Here is a 23,836-nt window from a genome sequence, read left to right as displayed (position 1 = left end):
GCTCTAGGACCCTCGAGGGTACCATCTTCAACAAAAGAACAAAGCCTCTACCCTATTGCACACACCTCCATCAATATTATTGGTTTATATACACCCCCAGATAGGAACTTGATGTCAGTGAATATATTGAAACCAATACTCAGCATGCTGAATCAGAGGTCCACCAGAATAATTCTCTCTCTGAAAAACAGTTACAATTAACTCCAGAACTACCTTGGGGAAAATTGCCAAGATGAATAACAAAATTTTTTCATTAAAAAACATGGCACTTGGGTGTTCGGATTTACTTCATTCGCGTCCTGACTGTCTATGTGACACGCAAGCCAGGGCGGTAGGATATGGAGAGCAAGCTGTTGCTCATGCAGCAGGCTCTGCCACCCCATGCAGCTGATGAGTCCAAAAGGGCAGCAAAGACCGATACTGTCTGGCACCAGTGATATGGTAGGAGTTGCCACTCAACATAAGACTGCCTTAGTGACTCTAGCTCCAGATTTTTTTTTAAATGGGGTTTTCTCCTGAAGCCTTCCCCGTGAGCAGCGGAGGTTTGAGATCAGAGTTTTCCTTCTCCTAGATGAACTGTGGCTGACAAGCACCATCTGCCTGAAGTGACGATTGTAAGGCACCAGTAACCCGCCTTTGCTCCTTCTCCTGTCAGCATGAATGGTGCCACCGGGCTTAGTGGTTAAGCCAGACATGAAGGCCAGGAGCTGGCCTTGGTTTTCAGAGGTTATTTGAGATGCATGCCACTGAGAACATTTAGTAGGTAGTGTGGGAGCGAATCCACACTACCTCCCCTTACTATGTCAGCCTTAAGGGGCCTCTTTATAAGCACATACATAAATGAATGCTCATCTTTGAAGTAGACTAATGCAGTTTGAAAAGAGGATGATGAAAACATCATAGCAACACACACAAAATAGTGGAGGAACTCAGCATCAATGAAAGAAATAAAGGGTCGACATTTCGAAGACTCTTCGTCAGCACTGGAAAGGAAGGGGTAAGAACCCAGAATGAGAAGATGTGGAGAAGTGGAAGGAATACAAGCTGGAAGGTGATAGATGAAACTGGGCGGGGGTGGGTGGGAAGATAGGTGAAGTAAGATGCTGGGGAGGAAAATACCATCTTGCCAAATGAATGTAATCATGTCGCACAACTGCTTGCGCTTGTATTATATTTTGGTCTTTCTATTTTGGTGCCTAAAGATCAAAATATATTGATCAATATCTATGAATAATGTCATATAACAATGGCATGAACCAGTGAGGGTATACCAGGAAACCTGTTCCCTTGAAGTGACCACCTATCAGCTGACTGTGTGGCTCTTTACACACAATTAGACTATCAGTGCCAGAGTAGGCTCCTGATGTTCCTATTGTTTTCAATTCCTTGCTAAGTGTATATTTGTCATTAAATATTGCTGCCATACTCATTGCATGTCAAGGTTATCCATGAAACAAAGATTCTACACATGCTTAATAGGGTCATGCAGTAAAATGCCTGCAGATGAACAAACTGTGAACCTCAGTTGAACAGATCAAAACCAAAATTATGCTTGTTTCTTTTTTGTGTGATTGTAATAAACGTAGCTTCAGTGTGGGATCTGAACCCACGTCGCAAGCAGCGGTCCTCATATGCACCATTAACTCCCAACACCTGTATTTATACTTGGTCTTCCTGCTAAACCAACCTGTAAATATGAATTTAGAATGGGGGTCATTTATGTAGTTAACAATGTAAACCACAAGCTCTTTTGGAGAGAACGGGCTGACCTGATTGAGGCATACAAGATAATGAAGCCTTGGTAAAGTGGGCGGCTGGAGACTCTTTCCCAGGACAGAAATGTCTCATACAAGGGGTCATTATTTTAAGGAGACTGGAAGAATGTATGGGAGGGGGGAGTCTCAGATGTCATTTATAAAGGGAAAGAAGGGCGCATGATACACCCTGCCAGGGGCGGTGGTAGAGGAAGATACAGTCGGGGCATTTCAGAAACTCCTAGATAGATGGATTATAGAAAAGAGAAGGGTGATGTAAGAGGGAAGGGTTAGATTTTAGAGTAGGTTAAAAGATCAGCACAACATTGTTGCCCAAAGGGCCTGTATGCACTCTTCTATGTTCAACAGGTACAGCCCTCCCAGACTGAACTAAGTTTACCTCATGGCACACACAAGATTTTCATGAATCAAAGGAGATAGTTGTCACTTTTTTAAGATTCTATATCCTGACTACAATTTGGCATCATGTTCCGCAAAATATCACTAGAATTATCTTTCAAGGGAATGAACAAAGGGGAAAAAAAGAGAGGTAGGCAAAATAAAAGCAGGGTGTCAGTGACTTCAGGTGCATCAAGAATCACAGGTCAGGTTTTCAGCAATAGCTCACCCCCAGTCTGAACCTCTACACACATTGCTTCAATACACCAAGATCAGATTTCCATCAATTTCAAAGCATTCACTTATATGTCAGAAGAAATAGAACACAGAACAGTACAGCACACTACGGGCCCTTCGGCCCACAATGTTGTGCCGACCCTTAAACCCTGCCTCCCATATAAAACCCCACCTTAAATTCCTCCATATACCTGTCCAGTATAGAACATATAGAACATAAATGGTGCTGATAATCAAATCCTAATCATAACACGAAGTTGGAACCTGCACTTAGATGGCATTGCACAACCTCAGAACGTCCCAACATGAATTTCAGAATTCCAAGCGCCTTCTAAGTGTTGTCAGGCCTTTAGGTGTCACTATGGCGATAACACTAAAGTTGTTGCCTCACGTTGCCATGGGCCTGGGTTCAATCCAGACCTCTGGTGCTGTCGGTGTGGAGTTTGCAGCTCCTCCATGTCTGTGTGTTTCCTTGAGGAACTTCGGTTTCTGCTCACATCCCCAGAATGTCAACTCCTGATGTAGGTTTTCGACCGAAAACGTTGACAGTTCTTTTCCTCCCACAGATGTTCCTCGACTGGCTGAGCTCACCCAGCAGACCGTTTGTTGCTCCAAATATGTGCAGGCTACTGGGTTAATTGGATAACGTAAATTGTCCCGACTGTGTGGTTGAGCGGTAATGCAATCAGAAACAGTTTTATTATCGCTAATATATGTTGTGAAATTTGTTGTTTTGTGACAGCGATACAGAGCATGACATGAAAAATGACCAGAAGTTGTAATAAAAAATAACCAAAAGTAGTAGAAGAGAGGAAATGTTCAAGGGCATGTGGATTGTTCGGAGATCTGATGCTGAAGAGAAAGAAGCTGATCCTAGAACACAGAGGTCTTCAAGCCCTTGTACCACCCACTTGTTTGTAGTTATGAAACAAGGGCAAGTCCTGGATGGTAAAGGTCCTTAATGATGGATGCCAGCTGCCTGAGGCAAAGCCTGTTGAAACTGTCCGTCATTGCAGGCTATAGTCCACGATGTAGCTCTTGAGTCTACTAACCCGTACAGCTCTTTTGATCCTGTGCATTGAGGCACTCATTGATGCAACTAGTCTAAGTGCTCAGGCAAGAAACTTGTATGGGTCTTTGGTGATTTTCTTCAAATTCAATAGAGCTGCTAGTGTGCCTTCTTTGTGATTGAATCAATATGTTGGGCTCGGGATAGAACCTCTGGGACGTTAACGCCCAGGAAGATATGTGGGGAGAATAAAATGAGATTGGTGTGGGCGGGTGCTAGGTGAGCAGCATAGGGTCAGAATGATCAACCAGGACACGCTCCCTTCTCACTGCCTCCATTGGGAAGAAGGTACAGGAGTCTCAGAACTCACACCACCAGGTTCAGGGATAGCTATTACCCCTCAACCATAAGGCTTTGAACCGAAGCTGAAAATTTCACTCAGCTTCACTTGCCCCATCATTGAAATGTTTCCACAATCTATGGACTCACTTTCAAGGACTCTTCATCTCATATTCTCGATATTTATTGCTTATTTATTTATGATTATTATTTCTTTCTTTTTGTATTTGCACCATTGGTTGTCTTTTGCACATTGGTTGAACGCACAAATTGGTGCGATCTTTCATTGATTCTATTACAGATTTATTGAGTATGCCTACAAGAAAATGAATCTCAGGGTTGTATATGGTGACATACATGTACTGTGATAATAAATTTACTTTGAACTTTTGAATAACTCTAAATGAGGATATTGGTACAGTTTCAAATGATGCAAGACTCAAAATGCTTGAGGTTGGATGAATAAAACAAAGACTTCAGGAACTTGGGGATATAGCAATCTGCAGGATCCCCTCCAAGTCTCGCTTCATTCTCACATGAAAGTACAGTACGCGGCCCTTCTTCTTCAATCCTGGAGCACAGCATCCATCAACAATCAGCGGAAACAATGCAGCAGCACAGCAGCAGCAGTTCTCCTCCATCTTATCCAAAGGAATAAATGCTGGCCTTGTCAGTAAGTCAAAAAAAAAATAACCAAGAAGAAACCGTTAAGGCAGCAACTATAATCAAATCACATCACGTCTGGACTGATGAGCTACTCCTGTATACTTTGCCATGTGGCTTCAATATTGTCATAAGCATTTGCAACCAAACTAACAATGAGGTTGGGAAGAGGTGGAAAATAGCAACTGAAAGGAAGGAATCTTTATACAGAGCTACACCAACAAAATGCAGGAGGTCAGGCAGCATCTATGGAGGGAATGAAGAGTCAACATCTTGGGCTAAGATCTTTCATTGGAACTGAAAAAGAAGCCAGAATTAAAAGTCAGGGGGTGGGGGCGCGATAGGAAAAGGAGTACATGCTGGCAGGTGATAGGTGAGGGGAGAGGAGGGTGGGTGAAAGAAGGGGGGGATGAAGTAAGAAGCTAGAAGATAATAGGTGGAAGAGGTAAAGGGCTGAAGAAGAAGGAGTCTGACAGGAGAGGAGACTGTCGATACAGTGTTCGCTGACAAATTTCTCCGAAACTGCTTCCCTTCCCCAGGCCCCCACTTACTCACCAAAGCAGTCAATGATCACTGCTTTGTGAAGGAAAACAATCATTGAAGTATGGGATAGAAAGATGCTCTTGGAAGCCTACCAACTATTCCTGTTACTCTTGTCAACAGCCATAATGAACTCAATAAACGGATTACTCACTGTTAGCCTCTGTCATCATGAATGCAAGACACTGTGAAAATGACTTTTGAACTACAAGAACTGGGTGGCAGGTTCAATTATATTTAACCTTAAAGTTACTAAAAATATGATGGAAATGATTCAGGAATTAGGTTGACCTGTAATTTATTAAAATTCATTTCTATGCAACAAACATTATGAAGTGATTATTTACAATGCAGATCGGTAAATTGGTTTATTATTTTCACATGCACTGAGGTACAATGAAAAAACTTTGTGTTGCATGCTATCCATACAGATCATTTCATTGCACCAGTGCATTGAGATAGTAGATAGGAAAACAGTAACTGAATGCAGAATATATATTACAGATACTGAGAAAGTGCAGTGCCGGTAGGCAACAAGGTGCAAAGCTATAACAAAATCTGCAGTTGCTGGAAATCCAAAGCAAGACACATAAACTGCTGGAGGAACTCAGCAGGTCAGGCAGATCTATGGAAAAGAGTACATAATTGATGTTTCGGGCCGAGATGCTTCTTCAGGCTATAACATGTAAGATTGTTAGGAGTCCATTTTACCATGCAAGGGGATCATTCCATGGTTGTAAAACAAAAGATAGAAGCTGTAAACACAAGAGATGCTACAGATACTGGAAATCCTGAGCAACACACAGAGAATGCTGGAGGAACACAGCAAGTCAGGTACCATCTATGGGCGGGAACAAACAGTCAACATTCTTGGGGAATACAAAATAATCTGCAGATGCTGTTGTCAAAGGAACACTCACAATGCGCTGGAGGAACTCAACAAGTCAGTCAGCATCAGTTGAAAAGATTAGTCAACGTTTCGGGCCGAAACCCTTCGTCAGGACTGAAGGAAGAACTTTGGGGAGGGTTTGAAGAATGCTGGTAGTTGAAAAAAACAGTAATTTTTATGACAAAGGGGTGGGGGAGGGGAAGCAGGGAGGTGATTGGCAGGAGAACAATAGTAGAAGGAGGCGGAACTATGAGGGAGGTGATGCGAAATAGGGATAGAGGAAGGGAGGGGAAGGGAATTACCGGAAGTTGGAGAATTCTATGTTCATACCAAGGGGCTGGAGACTACCACTCCACTCCGCCCGCCACAACAGACAGGATCTCCCGGTAGCCATCCACTTCAACTCTACTTTCCATTCCCATTCAGATATGTCCATACATGGCCTCCTCTACTGCCATGATGAGGCTAAGCTCAGGTTGGAGGAGCAACACCTCATATACCATCTAGGTAGTCTCCAGCCCCTTGGTATGATTATGCAGGCTGCTTTACAGAGGCAGCAAGGCAGGTGGACAGAGATTACGGAGGGGAGGCTGTTTTCAGTGATGTGCTGAGCTGTGTCCACAACTCTCTGCAGTTTCTTACAGTCATGGGTAGACCAGCTGCTGCATCCAGATAGGATACTGTACTTCCCATTAATAGAAATTGGAGACAGTAAAGGTGACATGACAAATTTGTCCGCCTCTTGGCTATGGTGTCTACATAGTTGGATCAGGACACATTATTGAAGATATTCACTCCCAGGAAGCTTAAGGTTGAACAAGAAATGTTTCATACATTATGTCAGTCAGAAGCATTGCAGCAATCGCAGAGATGGGCACTTCCAGAAGGAAATCGATGGACAAAAAATATAACCAAAGTGAATGCAATAAAAATGGTTGCTTTAGGATAGAAAACATAAAGCATTTCAGTCCTATTGTTAGATTTGAGCTGATCTAGATCTTAATTCAACATCTGCAGCCTTAGTTTCTGTAGCTCTTACCTATAAGAAAGAAGCCTTAGTCAGGTCAGTCTATTAGCAATCTCCAATTTATATTGAGATTGTACAAGAAGTTGGGGAGGCCAATTTTAGAGTACAGCGTGCAGTTCAGATCACCTACATACAGGAAAGGTATCAATAACAGACATCCCACCTCTCCCGGAAGTTCCGGGAGTCTCCCGCATATTAATAGTGGCTTCCTGATGCCCGCAAATTATGTACAATATCCCGGAAATCAATTTTTTTGAGAGCGAGTGAGCGACAGAGCGCAAGAGCGAGAGAGAGAAAGCAAGAGAGAGCGAGAGCGAGAGAGTGAGCAAGAGAGCAAGCGCGAGAGCGACGAGAGAGAGCGCGAAAGAGAGTGAGAGAGCGACCATGAGAGAAAGAGAGAGCGAGAGAGAGAGAAAGAGAGCAAGAGCACACCATGGTAGAGTGTTCCAAAAAAAGAAAGTATAATACGTACGTCACCCCAGACTGCCCTAAAGTATAACCCTGCCTAATAGGGGTCATAAATAATGACAGTGTTGCTCGCTGCACTGTTTGGAACAGTGACTTTTCTATTACCCATGGTGGGTTAAGACTGTAAAAGACATGTTGAGGTGAGTTTAACAGGTGTCATTTGTTCATTAGCATAGCTAACGTTATTTAAACTAGCTGGTTAGCTGCTAAGGAGCTACTCTATTGCAGACATCCCACCTCTCCTGGACGTTCCGGGAGTCTCCCGCAAATTGATGGTGCTACCCCCCTGAAATGAGTTTTTGCAGGGTGGGATATCTGCAATAAGCTTGAAAGGATGCAGAGAAAGCTTACATGGATGTTGTTAGGGCTTGAGGATCTGGTTGAATAGGTTAAGATTTTAGTCCCTAGAGCATAAGAGAATGAGGGAAGATCTTACACGGGTATATAAAATTATGAGTGGGAAAAAATAGGGTGAATACATGTAGGCCTTTTCCCCTCAGGCTAGGTGAGAGCAGAACTAGCAGCCATGGGTTTAGGGTGAATGGTAAAATATTTGAGGTGAATCTGAAGAGGAACATCTTCGCTCAGAGGGTGATGTGAGTGTGGAAAGTTGCTAGCAGAAACGTCACATTTTAATTGTAACACTTAAGAGAAGTTTGAACAGTTATGTGGTTGAAAAGGGAGCTTGGAGGACTGTAGTTCAGCTGCAGGCAGGTTGGAACTAGGCAGATTATCAGGTTGGCATGAACTGGACGGGCTGAGGGCCTGGTTCCGTGCTGTAGATGGGTGAGAGGTGAAATGGCGCAGGGGAAGGGGTTAGCGGAGGGAGGCTGAAGGACTTGCAAGGAGAATTGTTGATAAGGTAACAAATAAGGCAATTTGTCTAAAAGGAGTGCTTTAAGAGCCAGTGTGGACTCAATAGACTAAATGGTCTTTCTCTATATTATCAGAAAACATAACATGTGACTAATATGAATGGAGGCCTCCAGATCGCAACTTCTTTTGTAAGAAGGAGTGATTCCTGACCTCACAGGTGCCATGTTAAAAACCCACGGCTCTTTATTCTGGCCTTCCACAGATTCAAACTTTTGTGAGAACAGGCTACAAGGATAATTAATGAGAGCATGGAACTGCACTACGAGTTGGCACAGATTGGATGGGTCAAGGTAGTCTCCTTCAATGTTGCACAGAAGTATGGAAACCCAGTGGAGATGGCCAGCAACTGGGGACAGATAAACCACAAATCAATTAAATGGAGCCACAGATCTACAGCCAAGTAAAGGCTCGCCCACAGAACTCTGTACTGGGCAAGTCAAATAGACCTGGCATGAAGGCCTCTTGTAATAGTTCTCCACAAAAATGTCAAAACTTATTATTTTAGGGCCTATTTGTCTCCAGTGGCAACAAAGCAGGTAGCAGGAAGACACATATTAGCTAATACAGACCTAAAATGGTATACAGTACAAGGGTAATCCGATTGGGACCTGTCCACTGAACAGGCATCAGGTCGTAGATCCCAATGAAAGTGGCAGCAAGCTAACTATCAGCACCAACAAAGCAATAACTACCAATTCCAGTATCACCAGCATAATATTCATTGAAGCAAGTCAAGATCAACCTTACTGAAGTCAATACATGTCGGGTTGAGAAGGTGAACAGCTTTAAGTTCCTCGGCATACACACCACTGAGGACCTCATGTAGTCTGTACAAACTGCCCGTGTGATGAAAAAGCACAACATCGCCTCTTTCACCTCAGACAGTTGAAGAAGTTTGGTATGGGCCCCCAAATCCTAAGAACCTTCTACAGGGGCACAACTGAGAGCATCCTGACTGACTGCATCTCTGCCTGGTCTGGGAACTGTACTTCCCTCAATCGCAGGACTCTGAAGAGATTGGTGTGGGTGGCCCAGCGCATCTGTAGATGCGAACTTCCCACTATCCAGGATGATCTAAACGCCACAAACATACCTGTTTTTACCACCACACCCAGAAGCTCATTCCAGATGCTGATAACTCTGCTGTGCAAAAAAAAAGCCTCACAGTCTTCCTTTAAACTTTTTTCCTTTCATCTTAAATGTCTGTCCTCTAGTATCTTGACATTTCTACCCTGTGGAAAAGACTCTGACAGTCTATCACTCTTTGAACAAAGTTCAAAGTACATCTATTATCAAAATATATATATATCAGCATATACAACTCTGAGATTTGTTTTCTTGTGGGTAGGTGCAGAAAATCTAATAACCAGAACAGAATCAATGGAAGTCTGTGCCCAAGAGAGCAAAAAGCGACAAACTGTGCAAATAGAAAAAAAAGATAGATAGAGAGAGAGATAGATAGATAAATAAATAAATAGAAAGAAAGAAAGAAGGAAAACAGTGAGTCCATAAGTTGTGGGAACATTTTACTGAAGGGGCAAGTGAAGTTGAGTTCTAAATTGGTTCTAAAGCCTGATAGCTGAGGTGTAATAACTGCTCCTGAACCTAGTGATGTGTGTCCTGAGGATCCTGCAGCAAGCAGAAAGCGCGACCTGGGTGGTGGGGGTCTCTGATGTCACTCAACAATGCTCCATGTAGATATGCTGAATGGTGGGGGAGGCTTTACTCATGAGGGACTGGACCATATCCGCTAATTTTTTTTTGTAGTATTTGCCGTTCAAAGGCTTTGGTGTTTCCATACCAGGCTGTGATACAGGCAGTCATTGTACCCTACACTGTACATCTAAAGACGTTTGTCAAAGTTACAGATGCCATGCCGAACCTTTGCAAACTTAGAGGCGCTGGCGTGGTTTCTTCATAAATGTGCCACAGGCTGGGCCCAGGACAGATCCTCCGAAATTATAACACTGAGGAATTTAAAGCTGCTGATTCTCTCCACCTCTGACCTCCTGGTGAGGACTAGCTCATGGACCTACGATCACTAATCAGCTCCTTGGTCTTGCTGGCACTGAGTAGGGGGTTGTTATGGCAGCACCCAGCCAGATTTTCAATCTCCCTTCTATATGCTGATTCGTCTCCATCTTTGATTCCGCCTACAACAGTGGTGTCATCAGCCAACTTGAATATGACATTGGAGCTGTGCTTAGCCACACAGTCATAGGTGTAAAGTGAGTAGAGCAGGGAGCTAAGCACACTGTCCTCTGACGCACTTGTGCTGATGGAGATTGTGGAAGAGATATCGTTGCCAATTCAAAATGACTGGGATCTACAAGTGAGGAAATCAAGGATCCAATTGCACAAGGAGGCATTGAGGCCAAGGTCTTGAAGCTTATTAATTAGTTTTGAGGGCTGATAGCATTGAATGTTGAGCTGTTGTCATTAAAGGGCATCTCTTGCTGTCCGAATGTCTCACCGTTGGATGGAGAGACAATGAAATGGTATCTGCTGTGGACCTGTTGTGCTAGTAGGCAGATTGGAGCAGATCCACATCACTTCTCAGGCAGGAGTTGATATGTTTCATCATCAATCTCTCGAAACTTTTCATCACTGTGGATTTAAGTGCTACTGAACAATGGTCATTGACACACGTTTGTGTATTTGCAGGCTTTTACACAGGACCCAGTGGCTGCAGAACTTTCGATTGCAGTCCTTCACCACAAAGCCTTTGGCATTGAGAACATTGTATCGGCGGCACCATGATTCAGTGCAACCCTTTACATAAACTCCCAAAGCCCAGGATGTTCACCTTGTTTATTTGAGAGGGTGCACTGACCATCCAGATGAAGGGCCTCAACCCGAAATGCCAACTGTCCATTTCTCTCAGTATTTGCAGCCAGACCTGCTCAGTTCCTCCAGGAACTTTCTATGTTGCTTCAGACTTCCAGCATCTGCAATCTCTTGCATCAATGATTTGCTCCCACTCCTGCTTCGTGGGTTCCAAAACGACTGTTGAGGCCAATGTGGGAACGGCAGGCGGGACAGGAAACCATGGTGAGGCAGGAAAATGGGCCACTTGTGAGGTTTTGTGCTCCTACCATTAGTCATACAGGGCTTCTGTACTTGTACCAACCAAAACGTTCTCAATACCAACCAAATAGTCCTTCTCCAATCAGGGCCCAGAGATTCCCAATAATCAATACGGGTGTTGCACTTTTTCAAGAAAGCTCATTGCCCCTGTTTGAATCTTATCCTAAGTCTGACTAGTAGCCATTTTGCTTGGCAAAGCATGGAACAGAGCATCAGCTTTGCAGATCTGGTGTCCTACATGGAAATAAAATGGCTTGTCATGGAATAACATAAAAATAACCTGAATGCTGTTAGTGCTCCAGTACTGAAAACGCTTATTTTGGAAACCATACTACAAGGTGGAGAACATAACTTCACGTTCTGACATTCACATATAAAGGAGAAAACATGACATAATATGTGGCATTTACAAGATGTATGATTACCAGACAGGACTTACACATTCAGTTCCCGTGCATTCGAATTGTGGTACCAGACCATGAGTCATTCAGAATACTTTTTGCAGCACATCTGTAGAAGTTTGCTACAACTATTCAGTGAAAAGCTGAGCCTCCTTAACCTCCTCAGGAAATAAAGATGCTGCCGCACTTTTTGCGATTGCATCTATGTGCTGGGCCCAGGACAGATCAGCTGCTATCTTAATGCCCAGGAATTTAAAACTACTGGCTCACTCTACTGCTGATCCTCCAATGCAGACTGGCACATGTTCGCCTTCCTGCCCTTTCCTGAAGCCAACAATCAGCGCTTTAGTTTTAGTTGAGCGAGAGGTTGTCGTTGTGACACCGCTCAACCAGATTTCCAATCTCGCTCCTGTATTCAATACCCATCACCGCCTGTAACTTGTCCGATAACTGCGGTGTCATCAGCAAATTGGTACATAGAATTACAGCTGTGCTTAGCCACACAGACAGGAGTATATAGAGTGTAGAGCATGCAGCCTTAACGTGCACCTGTGTTGATGGTCATTCAGGAGATGCTGTTAACAATCCTCGGCGATGCTGGACAGAACACAAATGATTGTGGTCAACCAATGAGGAAAACAACTATCCAGCTGCAGAAGGGGAATTACAGAGATTAGTCACATACCACTAAATTCTGAATTTTTGTTTAGTTCATTGATTCTAAAAATAAGGGTTTAGATATTGGTTTTAATATTTAAATAATTCTTGAGCCCCACCTATAAGTAAATGGAAATGTTCCTTGCACATCTGCCTCACTCAGTTCTCCAATGACATTCCCCCTTGTCCTTACCTACCACCCAACGAGCCTCCACATCCAACATGTCATTCTCCATAACTTCTGCCAAATCCAATGGGATCCCACCACCAGGCACATCTTCCTGTCGTCTCTCTCCGCTTTTCGCAGGGATGGAACTCTCTGAGATTCCCTTGTCTGCTTGTCCCTCCCAACCAAGCACACCCCAGGCAGTATCTCTGAAACTGCTCTAAACGTTTTACCTGCCTGCCCCTACACCTCCTCCCTCACCAGCAAATAGGTTTCTAAACAGGTGCGGCCACCTCAACATAGGTGAAGCTGACATACATTCCTCCCTGCAGTTTCTCACCTCCTTCCCTTTATTCCAGTGACAAATCCATGATTCACTGTCTTCTTCCAATCAGATTTTAAATTTGCTTCTTCCACCTATCATCTTCTCACATCGTTCCCATTTCTCTCCCCCCTCCCCAACCACATACCCTTCTTCCTCCTCATCTCGATTCACTTATCACCTGTCAGCTCCTTCTCCTCACTTTCCAGCCACCCTTTTTATTCTGGCTTCTGTCTTCTTTCTTTACAGTCCAGACGAAGGCTCTTGGCCCAAAAAGTTGACCGTTCATTTCCCTCCATAGATGCTGCCTGACCTGCTGAGTTCCTCGAACATTTTGTGTGTGTTGCTCAAATTACGAACTGAATTTTGTGTTTGCTTTTTGTTCTACCAAATCTGCTTTTGAATAAATCTTCACTAGTGAAAAGTTTATTTGTCTTTTCTAAACACCTTTCACTCATTTCAGCTCTTAATTACAACACCGTGATTTAATTACTTCCTAGGAACAGTTGTTATTAATCTTGTCTGCCAGATTTTCCATCTAACCTCTCAGTGCCAAATCCATCTCTCGACTGGAGTTCAGAGTTGTTTTTTCAGTCATTACAGTGAAGTAAATTAGCACCTCAAATAAATATTCGTTCACATCTGTATGCTGGTACCAAACTGTTAGTGAAGCTGAACACGTCCTAAATCCTTTCATAGTAGAACAAGCTGCAATCATATTAGTATTATTTCTAACGTCTTAAAGACTGGGACACACAAGGAATTTTAGCAGAGTGCAGGAAAGAAGGTATGGATGTTACCTTCAATGGAACAGAATAAACAGTCGACGTTTCCGGCCGAGATCCTTCATCAGTACCTGAAACGGCAACTGTTTATTCCCCTCCATAGACGCCACCTAACTTGTTGAGTTGCTCCAACATTTTGTGTGTTGCTCAAGACTTCCAGCATCTGGGTTTACCCATGTTACTTTATTCAAGTCAAGTTTGTTGTCATTTAACTATATACATGTACACTGTCAAACAGGACAATGTTTCTCTGGGCCAGGGCATAAAGCCGTATGACACACAATAATTTTGGTAAAAGGATAAAATCAGCAGATGAATTACACATAAATAAACAAAATAAAGTGCATAAATTCAATTTTATAAGATTAACCGGTGACACTTTGATTGTGATGCAACATGGAGTTCGGAAGCCTAATGGCCTGAGGGAGGTAACTGTTTCCCACCCTGACTGTTCTTGTTTTTATGCATCAGCCTCCTGCCCTGATGGTAGAAAGTCAAAAGAGGATGCTGGATGAATGGGTGGGATCCTTGATCATACGAAGGGCCTTGAGTACATGGTACTCCTGACAAATGTCCCTAGGAAGACCCCTATGATCCTCTCACTGTCCTTTGTAGGGACTTCCGGTCCGATGTTCGGCTGCTCCCATACCAGATGGAGATGCAGTCTGTCAGGACCCTCTCGATGGTGCTCCTGGAAAAGTAGGTTAAGATGATGGTGGTGGGGGGGGGGGGGTGGCATTGCTTGCCTCAACCTCCTCAGGAAGTGGAGGCAGTGCTGTGCCTTCTTGCTCAGGGAGATGATATTGAGGAACCAGGTGAGCTCATCGGCGATTCAGTTCTTTCATTACGGCTGCGTAATTTAAAACGTGTAGGAGATCACAAAATAATGGAGCCCAAGTTGAACACTCCTATTCACGCCTACGATTTGTTACAATTATGTATACACTTGCAAGAATAATCCTGCACAGATTATTACACCATGCCTTTAATTATTAGGGCTGAGGTTGTAACGCAGTACTCAAAGCTGAATCAGCAGGTGTAATGCAATGGGATTTTCAAGAAGTATTTCATAAGGTAACATCCAAGATGTTATTACACAAGGCAAGTGCTCAAGGGATTGAGAGTAATAAATGAAAGATTAAAAACAGAGAGTGTGAACAGACAGACAATATTCAGCTCAGCCAGCTGTTACCTGTGGTTTGGCGCTAAGACCAGTGTGAATAGACCTCAGTTCTGTACAGTCTCTGTTCAATCATAGATGTTGTGACAGTGTGCATGACCTATCTGGCTTATGATGTAATGCTAGACTGGAGTGTAAGAGGGTGCAAAAGCCTTTGAAAAACATGAAAAGATTGCTCCACCATTCAACTGGATCAGAGATGATATTCTATTTTCCTTCAAAGTCAAATTTATTATCGAATTACCTAGAAGTATATGTTATCTAATACCTTGAGATTCATTTTCTTTCAGGCATTTACAGGGAAATAAAGAAATACAACAGAATTTGTGAAAAACTATACACAAACTGACAAACAACCAATGTGCAAAGAGAAATTGTGCAAATTGAAAAAAAATAATACTGAGAACATGAGTTGTAAAAAGTCCTTGAAAGTGAGTCTGTAGGTTGGATTGTGGTGAGTGAAGTTACCCATGCCAGTTCAGGAGCCAGATGGTTGTTGGGTGGTAACCGGACCCAAGCCTGGTGAAATGGGTCCTAAGGATCCTGTCTTCCTGCCTGATGGCCGTAGTGAGAAGAGACCATGGCCTGGATGTTGCAGAGTCCTTGATTATAGATGCTACTTTCTTGCGGCAGGGCTCCATATAAATGTACTCAAGGCTTTGTCTGCATCCACCATTTTCAGAGACATTTCTGTTCCTGGGCATTGGTGTTTCCATTCCAGGCTATGATGCAACCAGTTAGGATACTCTCCAATATTATCTATAGAAGCTTGTCAAAGTTTCATGTCACCCATATCCACTAAAGCGTAAAAATACAGAAATTTGCTTATCTCTATCTGATAACAATCAAGGTCCAAGCTTCCAAAGCTTTCTAGTGAAGAGAATTCCATAGACACCAGACACTGTGTGAGGAAACATCCTCTCATTTCAGTCCTAGATGTCCAGCCTCTTGTGTTGAGACACTGTTGCTTGGTCCCAGACTCTTCTGCCAGGCAGATCATCATCCTCACTTCAATCCACTCAGTCCCTTTAACAATTTTGAATATTTCAATGTAGTCAACTCTCATTTTAATAAACTTTGGAGAATAAAGAACTACCCCATTCAGTCTCATTTCATTGGACAGATCGGCCATTCTAGGAACCAGTCTTTGGTGCACTCCCTCCAAAATAAGTACATAATTTCTCAAGAAATTAACCCATAATTGAACCGTGCATACATCAGGTGCAGGCTTACCAAGGTCTGTTTTAATTATAGTAAAACATCCTTGTATTCAAATCCTTTTAAAAGAGCATACTATTTGCCTTTCTAATCACCTAACTGCCCCTGTATGTTGGCTTTCAGTGATTTATGTACAAGGATGCCTAGGACCCTTTAAACAGAAAATATTATCCACTCATCACCCCATAAAAATAATTAGCAGGTCTGTCTTTTCTACCAAAGTGGATGACACTGTTCTTCATCTCCCACTCACTATCCTCTTGGAGCTATCATATATCATCAGCACTCCACACATCCCCTTCGTTTCATGTGCCATTGATCTTTACAATGTCGTATCTCATTGCTTGTACTGTCAGTGAGTACCTGGGGTCCTCAGGTACTCCCTCAAGTTCCCCCACCAAGTCAAATCCTGCAAGCCTGACACTAGATGTGTTAATGGGATGTGCAAAAATATGACAGATGGAGTAAGGGAAGGTTATCAACTTTAATTGGAAATATTGGCTGCAGAATAGTGATGGATTGAGAGGTGAAAGACTGGGTGTCCTAGTACATAGAAAACGTAACATCAGCATGTAGGTAGAGTAATTAAGAAAGCATACACTCAGTGTCCACTCTATTAGGTACCTCCTGTACATAACGGCCTTTGAGTGTATGTTCATGGTCTTCAGCTGCTATAACCCATCCACTTCAAGGTTCGACCTGCTTTGCATTCAGAGATGCTGTTCTGCACATCACTGTTGTTACCAGTGGTTATTTGAGTTACTTTCAAGTTCAAGCAGTCTGGCCATTCTCCTTTGATCTTTCTCATTAACAAGGAAATTTTGCACACAGAACTGCCTCCCACTGGAAGTTTTAAAAAACTTTTTTGCACCATTCTCTGTATACTGTACAAACTGTTGTGCAGGAGATCAGCAGTTTCTGAGATACTCAAACCACCCCGTCTGTCCCCAATAATCAGTCCATGGTCAAAGTCACATAGATTAGACTTCTTCCCCATTCCAATGTTTGGTCTGAACAACAAATGAACCTCTTGACCATGTCTGCATCCTTTTATGCATTGAGTTGCTGTCACATGATTGGCTGATTAGAAATTTGCATTGATGAGCAGATGTTTCTAATAAAGTGGGCAATGTGTGTATTAGCCTTTATGGCAAACTATCTCAATTAAATGATATAGAGCTTTGGTAAGGGGAATACTTAGTGCAGTCTTAATTCCTTTAAAAAATGAGACACCCTTTTAAAACAGATATGAGGCAAATTGATACACAAGAGACTGCTGAAATCATGAGTATGTAAAAACAAACTGTTGAAGAAACTCTGTGGTTCAGGCAATATCTGTGGAGGCAAAGGCATTGTAGCTCTTCCATGTCAAGGATGAGAGTGCAGAGAGTAGATAGCCAATATAAAGAGGTGAGGGGGAGAGGTAAGGCAGAAGCTGGCAGACAATATGTGGAACCAGGTGAGGAAGGAGATAATGGGCAGGTAGTCCCAGGTTAGATACAGCTTTTGCCTGCATGTCATCTAGACACATCATTCCACACACAAGTACACTGAGGTGTTACAGAGAGAAGGCAGAACATGGTGTTATAGTTACAATGAATGTGTCATGCCCTTAGATAAACAAAGCGCAATGGTCATTGCGAGGGAGATTGGAAGAATGGCAGAGCTGTCAGCAGCGAACTCCTGTCCTAATTTGTATTTCCATAACTACAGAAATGCAACAACTGTACAATTCTTGGGTTTAGAGGGAATATTTTCACGGGGAGAGATTTGACCCCAATGTAAATGCTGTTTGGACGTTTATTCAGATGAGAATCCTAAAAAAAAAAGAGGCTTAGGGGTGGAAAGCCCCAGACTAAGAGATTTGCCCTCTTGATGCATATGTACTCGCGAAGGTACAGAGCGCAGAGGATCTTCGGCCCTCTTCATCCATACAGACTAATGGCTTGGAAACTACGGGGATAAAGTGATGTGTGGATTATGAGGGAAAGTGGAATGGCTTTAGGGAATCAAGCAGGATATCACTCAATGACCGCGCATCTTGAGGGGCTGAATCTACTTCTGCTCTCACTTATCTTCTTACTGATCCCAGAGGGCGGTCGGCGGTTAGCGGACAGTCAATAACCACAATGAAGTAATTCCGCCTGCACAGGACAACAGAAGCAGGCATTTATCAAAATCTATAGCGAAGTATCTGACGTGATGTGTGGGCTACCAGTGCTGGTACTATTTAAACTAGCCTAAACCGTGGGCTCCCGCCCGTCTGAAGTCAGATCCGATGCACCTGCAGGTCTACTACGCACAAATGACAACCCCAGCCCATTATCTACGGAAATTTCACTCAGGTTCATGGAAGGATGAACGCTAGGTTTCTTTTTTTTTACAGCCTGTTCTTCTGTCGCATGTCAGAGATTTGGATGCGCAACCTGATGCACCCGCATCGAACAAGATCTTCACCTGATAGAGCGGGTATCCTTTAAAAAATATAGAACAAGCTACAAAACAAACTTACCGAATTTCTTGTCCGCTCGCACGATCAAACGGGACTGGAGAGCCAACAGGAGCAGGAGGATGGAGTAGATCACTTCCATCATTCTTCATCCATTGCACTTCGACTAGCAATCCATTCTGGGCGAGATGAAAGGGAGATGTGTGATGGGTGAAGCGAAGCGGCGCTCTCCAGCTACTCGCAGTGATCAGCCGCTTCAAAATCGACAAGCTTCACTCCGCCCTCTCTCCTTTTGTCAATCATTGCTCCCGGGGCCGTCCTCTGCCTTACGTAACCGCACATGGACCAGCCTCCCTCCGCGTCAATCACGGCATTCAGACGTCCCGGTTCCCTGTCAATCACCGCATTCGAACGACCCCAGCCCTTGTCAATCATCGTTTTCGGCCAGGATTCACTCTCTGTATGTCCATCACCGTGCACTGACTGGACCCGCATGCTGCCAATCATGAGAGCGCAGGCCCTTCCACCTACCAATCGCCTCTGCTGGATAAAAACCCTCTACCTCAGCCTATTATCCAGCAGTGGCATTAGCCGTCGTCTGGTGCTGCTGCCCAGTGACCAAGGGAAGAAGTTAATTAATTGTATCCGCTGCAACACCGTTGTTCACAACTGTTCAAATTGACGCCGTCAAAGCAAAGGTTTCTGAGAATTATACTTACCTATTTGGAATTTGAAGCACCGTGCTGAGTTGGGTTCCTCTCCACTTGATCCCAATACTATTGATGTGATTTTAAACTATTTCAGTTTACGTTTGACGTGATTCCCTACTCTTAAAGCCATTGTTTTCAGTCTGAATTATACATGACTTATTTCATTATAAAAAGTATGATAGCTGCAATGATTGCACTCTAATTTCATGTCATGAATCTCATTTAAATGACCAAACGTCTAGAATTGTACTCCAGTGAAATTATAAAAATACTCCATTGGGTGCACGGTTTTTATCTGCAAAGACTCCCTTAACAAATTTATTTGTTTTCCAGTAAATTAAAATCATAAAACTGCCTAAGCATGAAATTAGAGCAGAACATTCCAGAAACATTCAGCAGACCAGGTAACTCCGGCAACAGTATGTCCCCGTGAAGAGTCTTCAAGCTAATAAATACTTATTTCCTTTTCCAAAGATGCTTAGAGCATACCTTCATTTTTCTCTATTATTTTCTGGGTGGGGTTCTAAAAAGGTGTTACTAAAAATTAGTGCCAGGCTTCTACATTAATTAGTTGGATAAGGGGAGCAAGTGTAGTAACTGCAAGTTCGCAGTCGATGCAAAACTGAGTAGCTATATAGATTGGAAGGACAGAGGGAGGCTTCACTGTTATATATAGCTAATAGGATGAATATAGCCAATAAAATATAATGTGGTAAAAACTCATCCACTTTAGCAGATTTTTAAAAGACAATGTATGTTACTTTATGCTCAGAGGCCTGGGTGCCTTTTGCACAAATCACCAATTTAACATAAGAATATAAGAAACAGACCCTGCTGTTCAGGAAGATCACAGCTGATGCATTATCTCAGCTCTGGATTTCTGCACTACCACCCCCTCCCCCCCGTATTCCTCCATTCCCTTAACATTTCAAAATCTATCATTCTCTTTCATTTACTTCTACATTTGGTATGCAGAATTTTATACATTTTAATGAGATCACTTTTCATTCTTCTGAACTCTGGAGGACAGGCCCAGACTACTTAATCTCGGCTCAGACAAAAACCCAGTCATGTCTCATCAATCATCATTGCACTTCCTCTATTGAAATGTACATCTTTTCTTGGGCACTGAGTTCAATATATTTTCACCAGAATCACATATAATTGGAGCAAGACATCTTGACCTTCTTCCAGTGCAAGCTGATCCAAACGTAGATGAGTGAAATTAACAGTTCTTAACATCAATGCAGCATTTGACCAAGTGCAGTATCAAGAAACCCTTGTAAAATTTAAATTGATGATAACTGGGGAAGATCTTCCACTGTTTGGGGGGAATACTAAGCACAGGGAAAAATGGTTAGAGCTGTTGGAAGTCAATCATCTCAGCCTTAAAAAATGACTGAAACAAGACCACAGGCGTGAAGAACTTCTGATGTCTTAACTTTTTAATAAATGACTTAAAATAAAAATTTGCTTTATTTATCACATGTACATCAATACATTGAAACATATAGCGAAATGCATCGTTTATGCCAATGACCAACACTTTCCAAGGATATGTTGAGGGCAGTTCACAAGTGGCACCAGGCTTCTGGCGCATACATAGCTTGCCCAGAATTTACTAGCCTAACACAGACATCTTTTCAAAATGTGGGAGGAAACTTGCATGGTGAAGAGACGGCAACGGAAATTGTACCCCAATTGCTGGCGCTGTAATGTATTTTGTGCACCCCCCCCACGCTACTGTGCTTCTCTTTCCCCACAAGGTTAAAATTGAGGATGTTCACTGATGACTGCAGTATTAATTCCATTCATGATTCCTTATAGACAAAGAAGACATCTGAATCTGAATCTAGCAAGGTGTGCTCCCTATAAAAGAAAATGAGCAGCTTCAGCATTTGAGAACTTAATTATGTTCCCAGAACAGTCAATGTTATCAATTCACCCTTCTCAAAACTTGGTGGTTACTAACACAGTTACACTCCAATGTGCCTATCTGCAAGTCCACTCTGTCCCAAGCATTGTGCCTGTGATGCACAAAATAAAGCAATACAAAGAAGCTAAAATTAATCACTTGAAGGGTTCAGCAGGTTTAATTTTTTTTTAATGTCAATGCTTTAAATAATCAGAGACATGGTTGATAAATCCTCAGAAACAGTCAAAACATTACAGATCATTTAGTCTTCGCTTTGAAAAACTTTGCATATTCAGTACTTGTGCTTCTAAAATAAATAAGAAATAGGAGTGGGAGTTTGGAAAATTGTGAGACAAGAAACAGAAAAAGAAGCTGGGAAAGTAAGTGGTAGATTAGAATGAGCAACCTTGAGTTAGACACTTACATAGATACAATGTACATCTATTTGAAAGGAAGTGTCTTTTTTAAAAGTATTTAGAACACTACTATTTCTGTATTATTCAGTTCCAATAAAAATAAAGAGCAATTTATTTACAAACCACAACCATCAGCCAACAAATTTTTAAACACATCTTTGATATATACAATCATAATGGTTCTCACTACAATATTAGATATGTTTCAGTGACATCTCCTGGTGGACACATGCAATCCAAAACTAAAGTAAAAAATTTCATTTTCAGCATTTCAGCAAGTAAGCTTTTCTTCCGAAAAACATTGTATCATGTCCTTTTAGACCATGATTTTTGATTCATTCTAGTTGGTACAAGTAACAGATTTTTTAATATTAGAAATATAATTTCAAATTCCATCAGAGCTATTTAATATCTTACAAAATCGAAGAGTTTTGGCATCTGAGTGCATCTATTTTCCGGTATGCTGATGGGGAAGTTACACTTAAAATATTTCACAGGTGTAGCAGATCATCCAGATGTCTGTTTGAAGACAAGCATAAGGCTCTGCAATACAGGAAAATCCATCAACATACTTTTAAAAAAAACTGCATTTCAGCTGAATTATATTTAGCACTATAAGCAAGATGCTACTAACATTGTCCAATCTAATTTAGTTCAAGGAACACAACAGAAAAGTACAAAGGAGTTAGAAGTTGGGCAAATGGATCCTTGAGTTGGCTCTGCCATTTGATATCATGGATAATCTGATGTTTTACCTCCACTAATCTAATCCCTTTCACTTTCAATTCTCTCATAATTCACAAATGAATTGACTTAGTAACCACAGCTCTCAGAGGGGAGATTCAAAGATTTGAGAAATTTCACCTCCTTCCAAAGTAGCTGACCATTTATCCTAAAACTATGCTCCTAAGATCTAGACCACCCAAATTCTATCTCAGCACCCAAAACATAAGGAACAGGAGTAGGGAAATCAGCAGCTCAGTCTTGCTCTCCATTCATGGCTGATCAAATCTTTGTCTTAACACCACTTTCCTACACTGCCATTGACTTGTCTGTAGTTCGAACATCTGTCAATCTCCATGGGGAATGTATACAATTATACATCTTTGCAACTTTCTGGGATAGAGAATTCCAAAGATATATAACCCTTTGAGAGGCCTGCGTCGGGTATTTTCATGCCTTACAAGGCGCAGGTTGGCAGACTGTGTGGGGCACCACTCCTCGCACAGACTAGAGCAATGTGTGATTAAGTGCCTTGCTCAAGGACACAAACATGCTGCAACAGCTGAGGCTCAAACTAGTGACCTTCAAATCACTAGACGAACACCTTAACCACTTGGCCACATGCCTAACACAAGAGATGAAATCCCTCTTAAACTGTCTGAAAGGGCAACCTATTGCTCTTAAATTATGCTCCCTAGTTGTAAAAAGCTGAATTAGCGGAAAATCTCCTCTCATTACCCCCCTTGCCAATCTCCATTAGAAATTTACATGTTTCAGGAAGACCACTACTCATCGTCCTAAATACCAATCAATATAGGGCCAACCAGCTAAACCCTTCTTCATTACAGGAATCAATTTAATGAATCACTTTTACACTGTCTCCAACTACACCCAAAATCCTGCTAAGACTCTTACCTACACACTGTAAAGTGACATTAATAGTTTGCTAATTTTACATCCCAGAATTCATTGCTTTTATACTCCAGACCAATTAAAATAAAAGGAAATATTCAATTAACCATTCTCACTCTGGTGACTCAGATCCCTTTGTTCAGGAACTTGAGTAGGAACATTCCCCATCAACTGAGAAGATATTCATTTAGAGTAAGGATCAAGATTTCTAAGGGGAATCTGAAGAAGAACCTTTTCACAAAAGTGGCTAAAGCTCAAAGATCAAGTAGGACATGTAGGCCTTCCGACAACAAGTATCTGGACTAGCACTTAAATCACCAAAGCATTGAAGGTAATGGACAAGTGTGGGTAAATGGACTTAATACAGAGTGGTAGGCATGGATATGGTGGTCTAAAAGCCTGTTTCCGTGCTGTACAATTCTGACTTTAAGTGAAAGAACAGAGCAAGTCATTCAATCCCAAGGTTGCTTTACCATCTCAGCACATTATGCACCTATTTGCCAACTTTTGTTCCATATCTCTGATTATCCCCAATTAATACCTTTATTAGTTTGATAATAGGTATTAATCTTCAGAACTGTCACTGACCCGATTGTATCCAGTATTTAAGGGAGGATAGTTACATTACATTCTGTAAACCACTCCTGTCATTTGTTAAAAATTAAATGCAGCTGGGTTTCAACCAAGATTCTGC

General features: G+C 42.2%; 2 protein-coding genes across 2 annotated transcripts in view; both read right to left on the bottom strand.

Moving 5' to 3' along the window:
• Positions 1-18,710, bottom strand: part of ptprn2 (protein tyrosine phosphatase receptor type N2) — a 1,029,064-nt gene extending 1,010,354 nt beyond the window's left edge. The window contains exon 1 of the mRNA XM_072254029.1: positions 18,530-18,710. Coding sequence (XP_072110130.1) covers positions 18,530-18,611 — 82 coding nt within the window. The 5' untranslated portion in view covers positions 18,612-18,710. The remainder of the gene's footprint in view (positions 1-18,529) is intronic.
• A 1,994-nt stretch (positions 18,711-20,704) lies between these two features.
• The window catches only part of ncapg2 (non-SMC condensin II complex, subunit G2), a 111,123-nt gene continuing 107,991 nt past the window's right edge, over positions 20,705-23,836 (bottom strand). The window contains exon 28 of the mRNA XM_072252062.1: positions 20,705-22,050. Within this exon, the coding sequence (XP_072108163.1) occupies positions 21,999-22,050 (52 nt within the window). The 3' untranslated portion in view covers positions 20,705-21,998. The remainder of the gene's footprint in view (positions 22,051-23,836) is intronic.

This window comes from Mobula birostris, chromosome 3 (genome assembly GCF_030028105.1).
Source record: "Mobula birostris isolate sMobBir1 chromosome 3, sMobBir1.hap1, whole genome shotgun sequence".
In the NCBI taxonomy this organism is placed as follows: domain Eukaryota; kingdom Metazoa; phylum Chordata; class Chondrichthyes; order Myliobatiformes; family Myliobatidae; genus Mobula; species Mobula birostris.
This window is presented reverse-complemented; position numbering and strand designations above follow the sequence as displayed.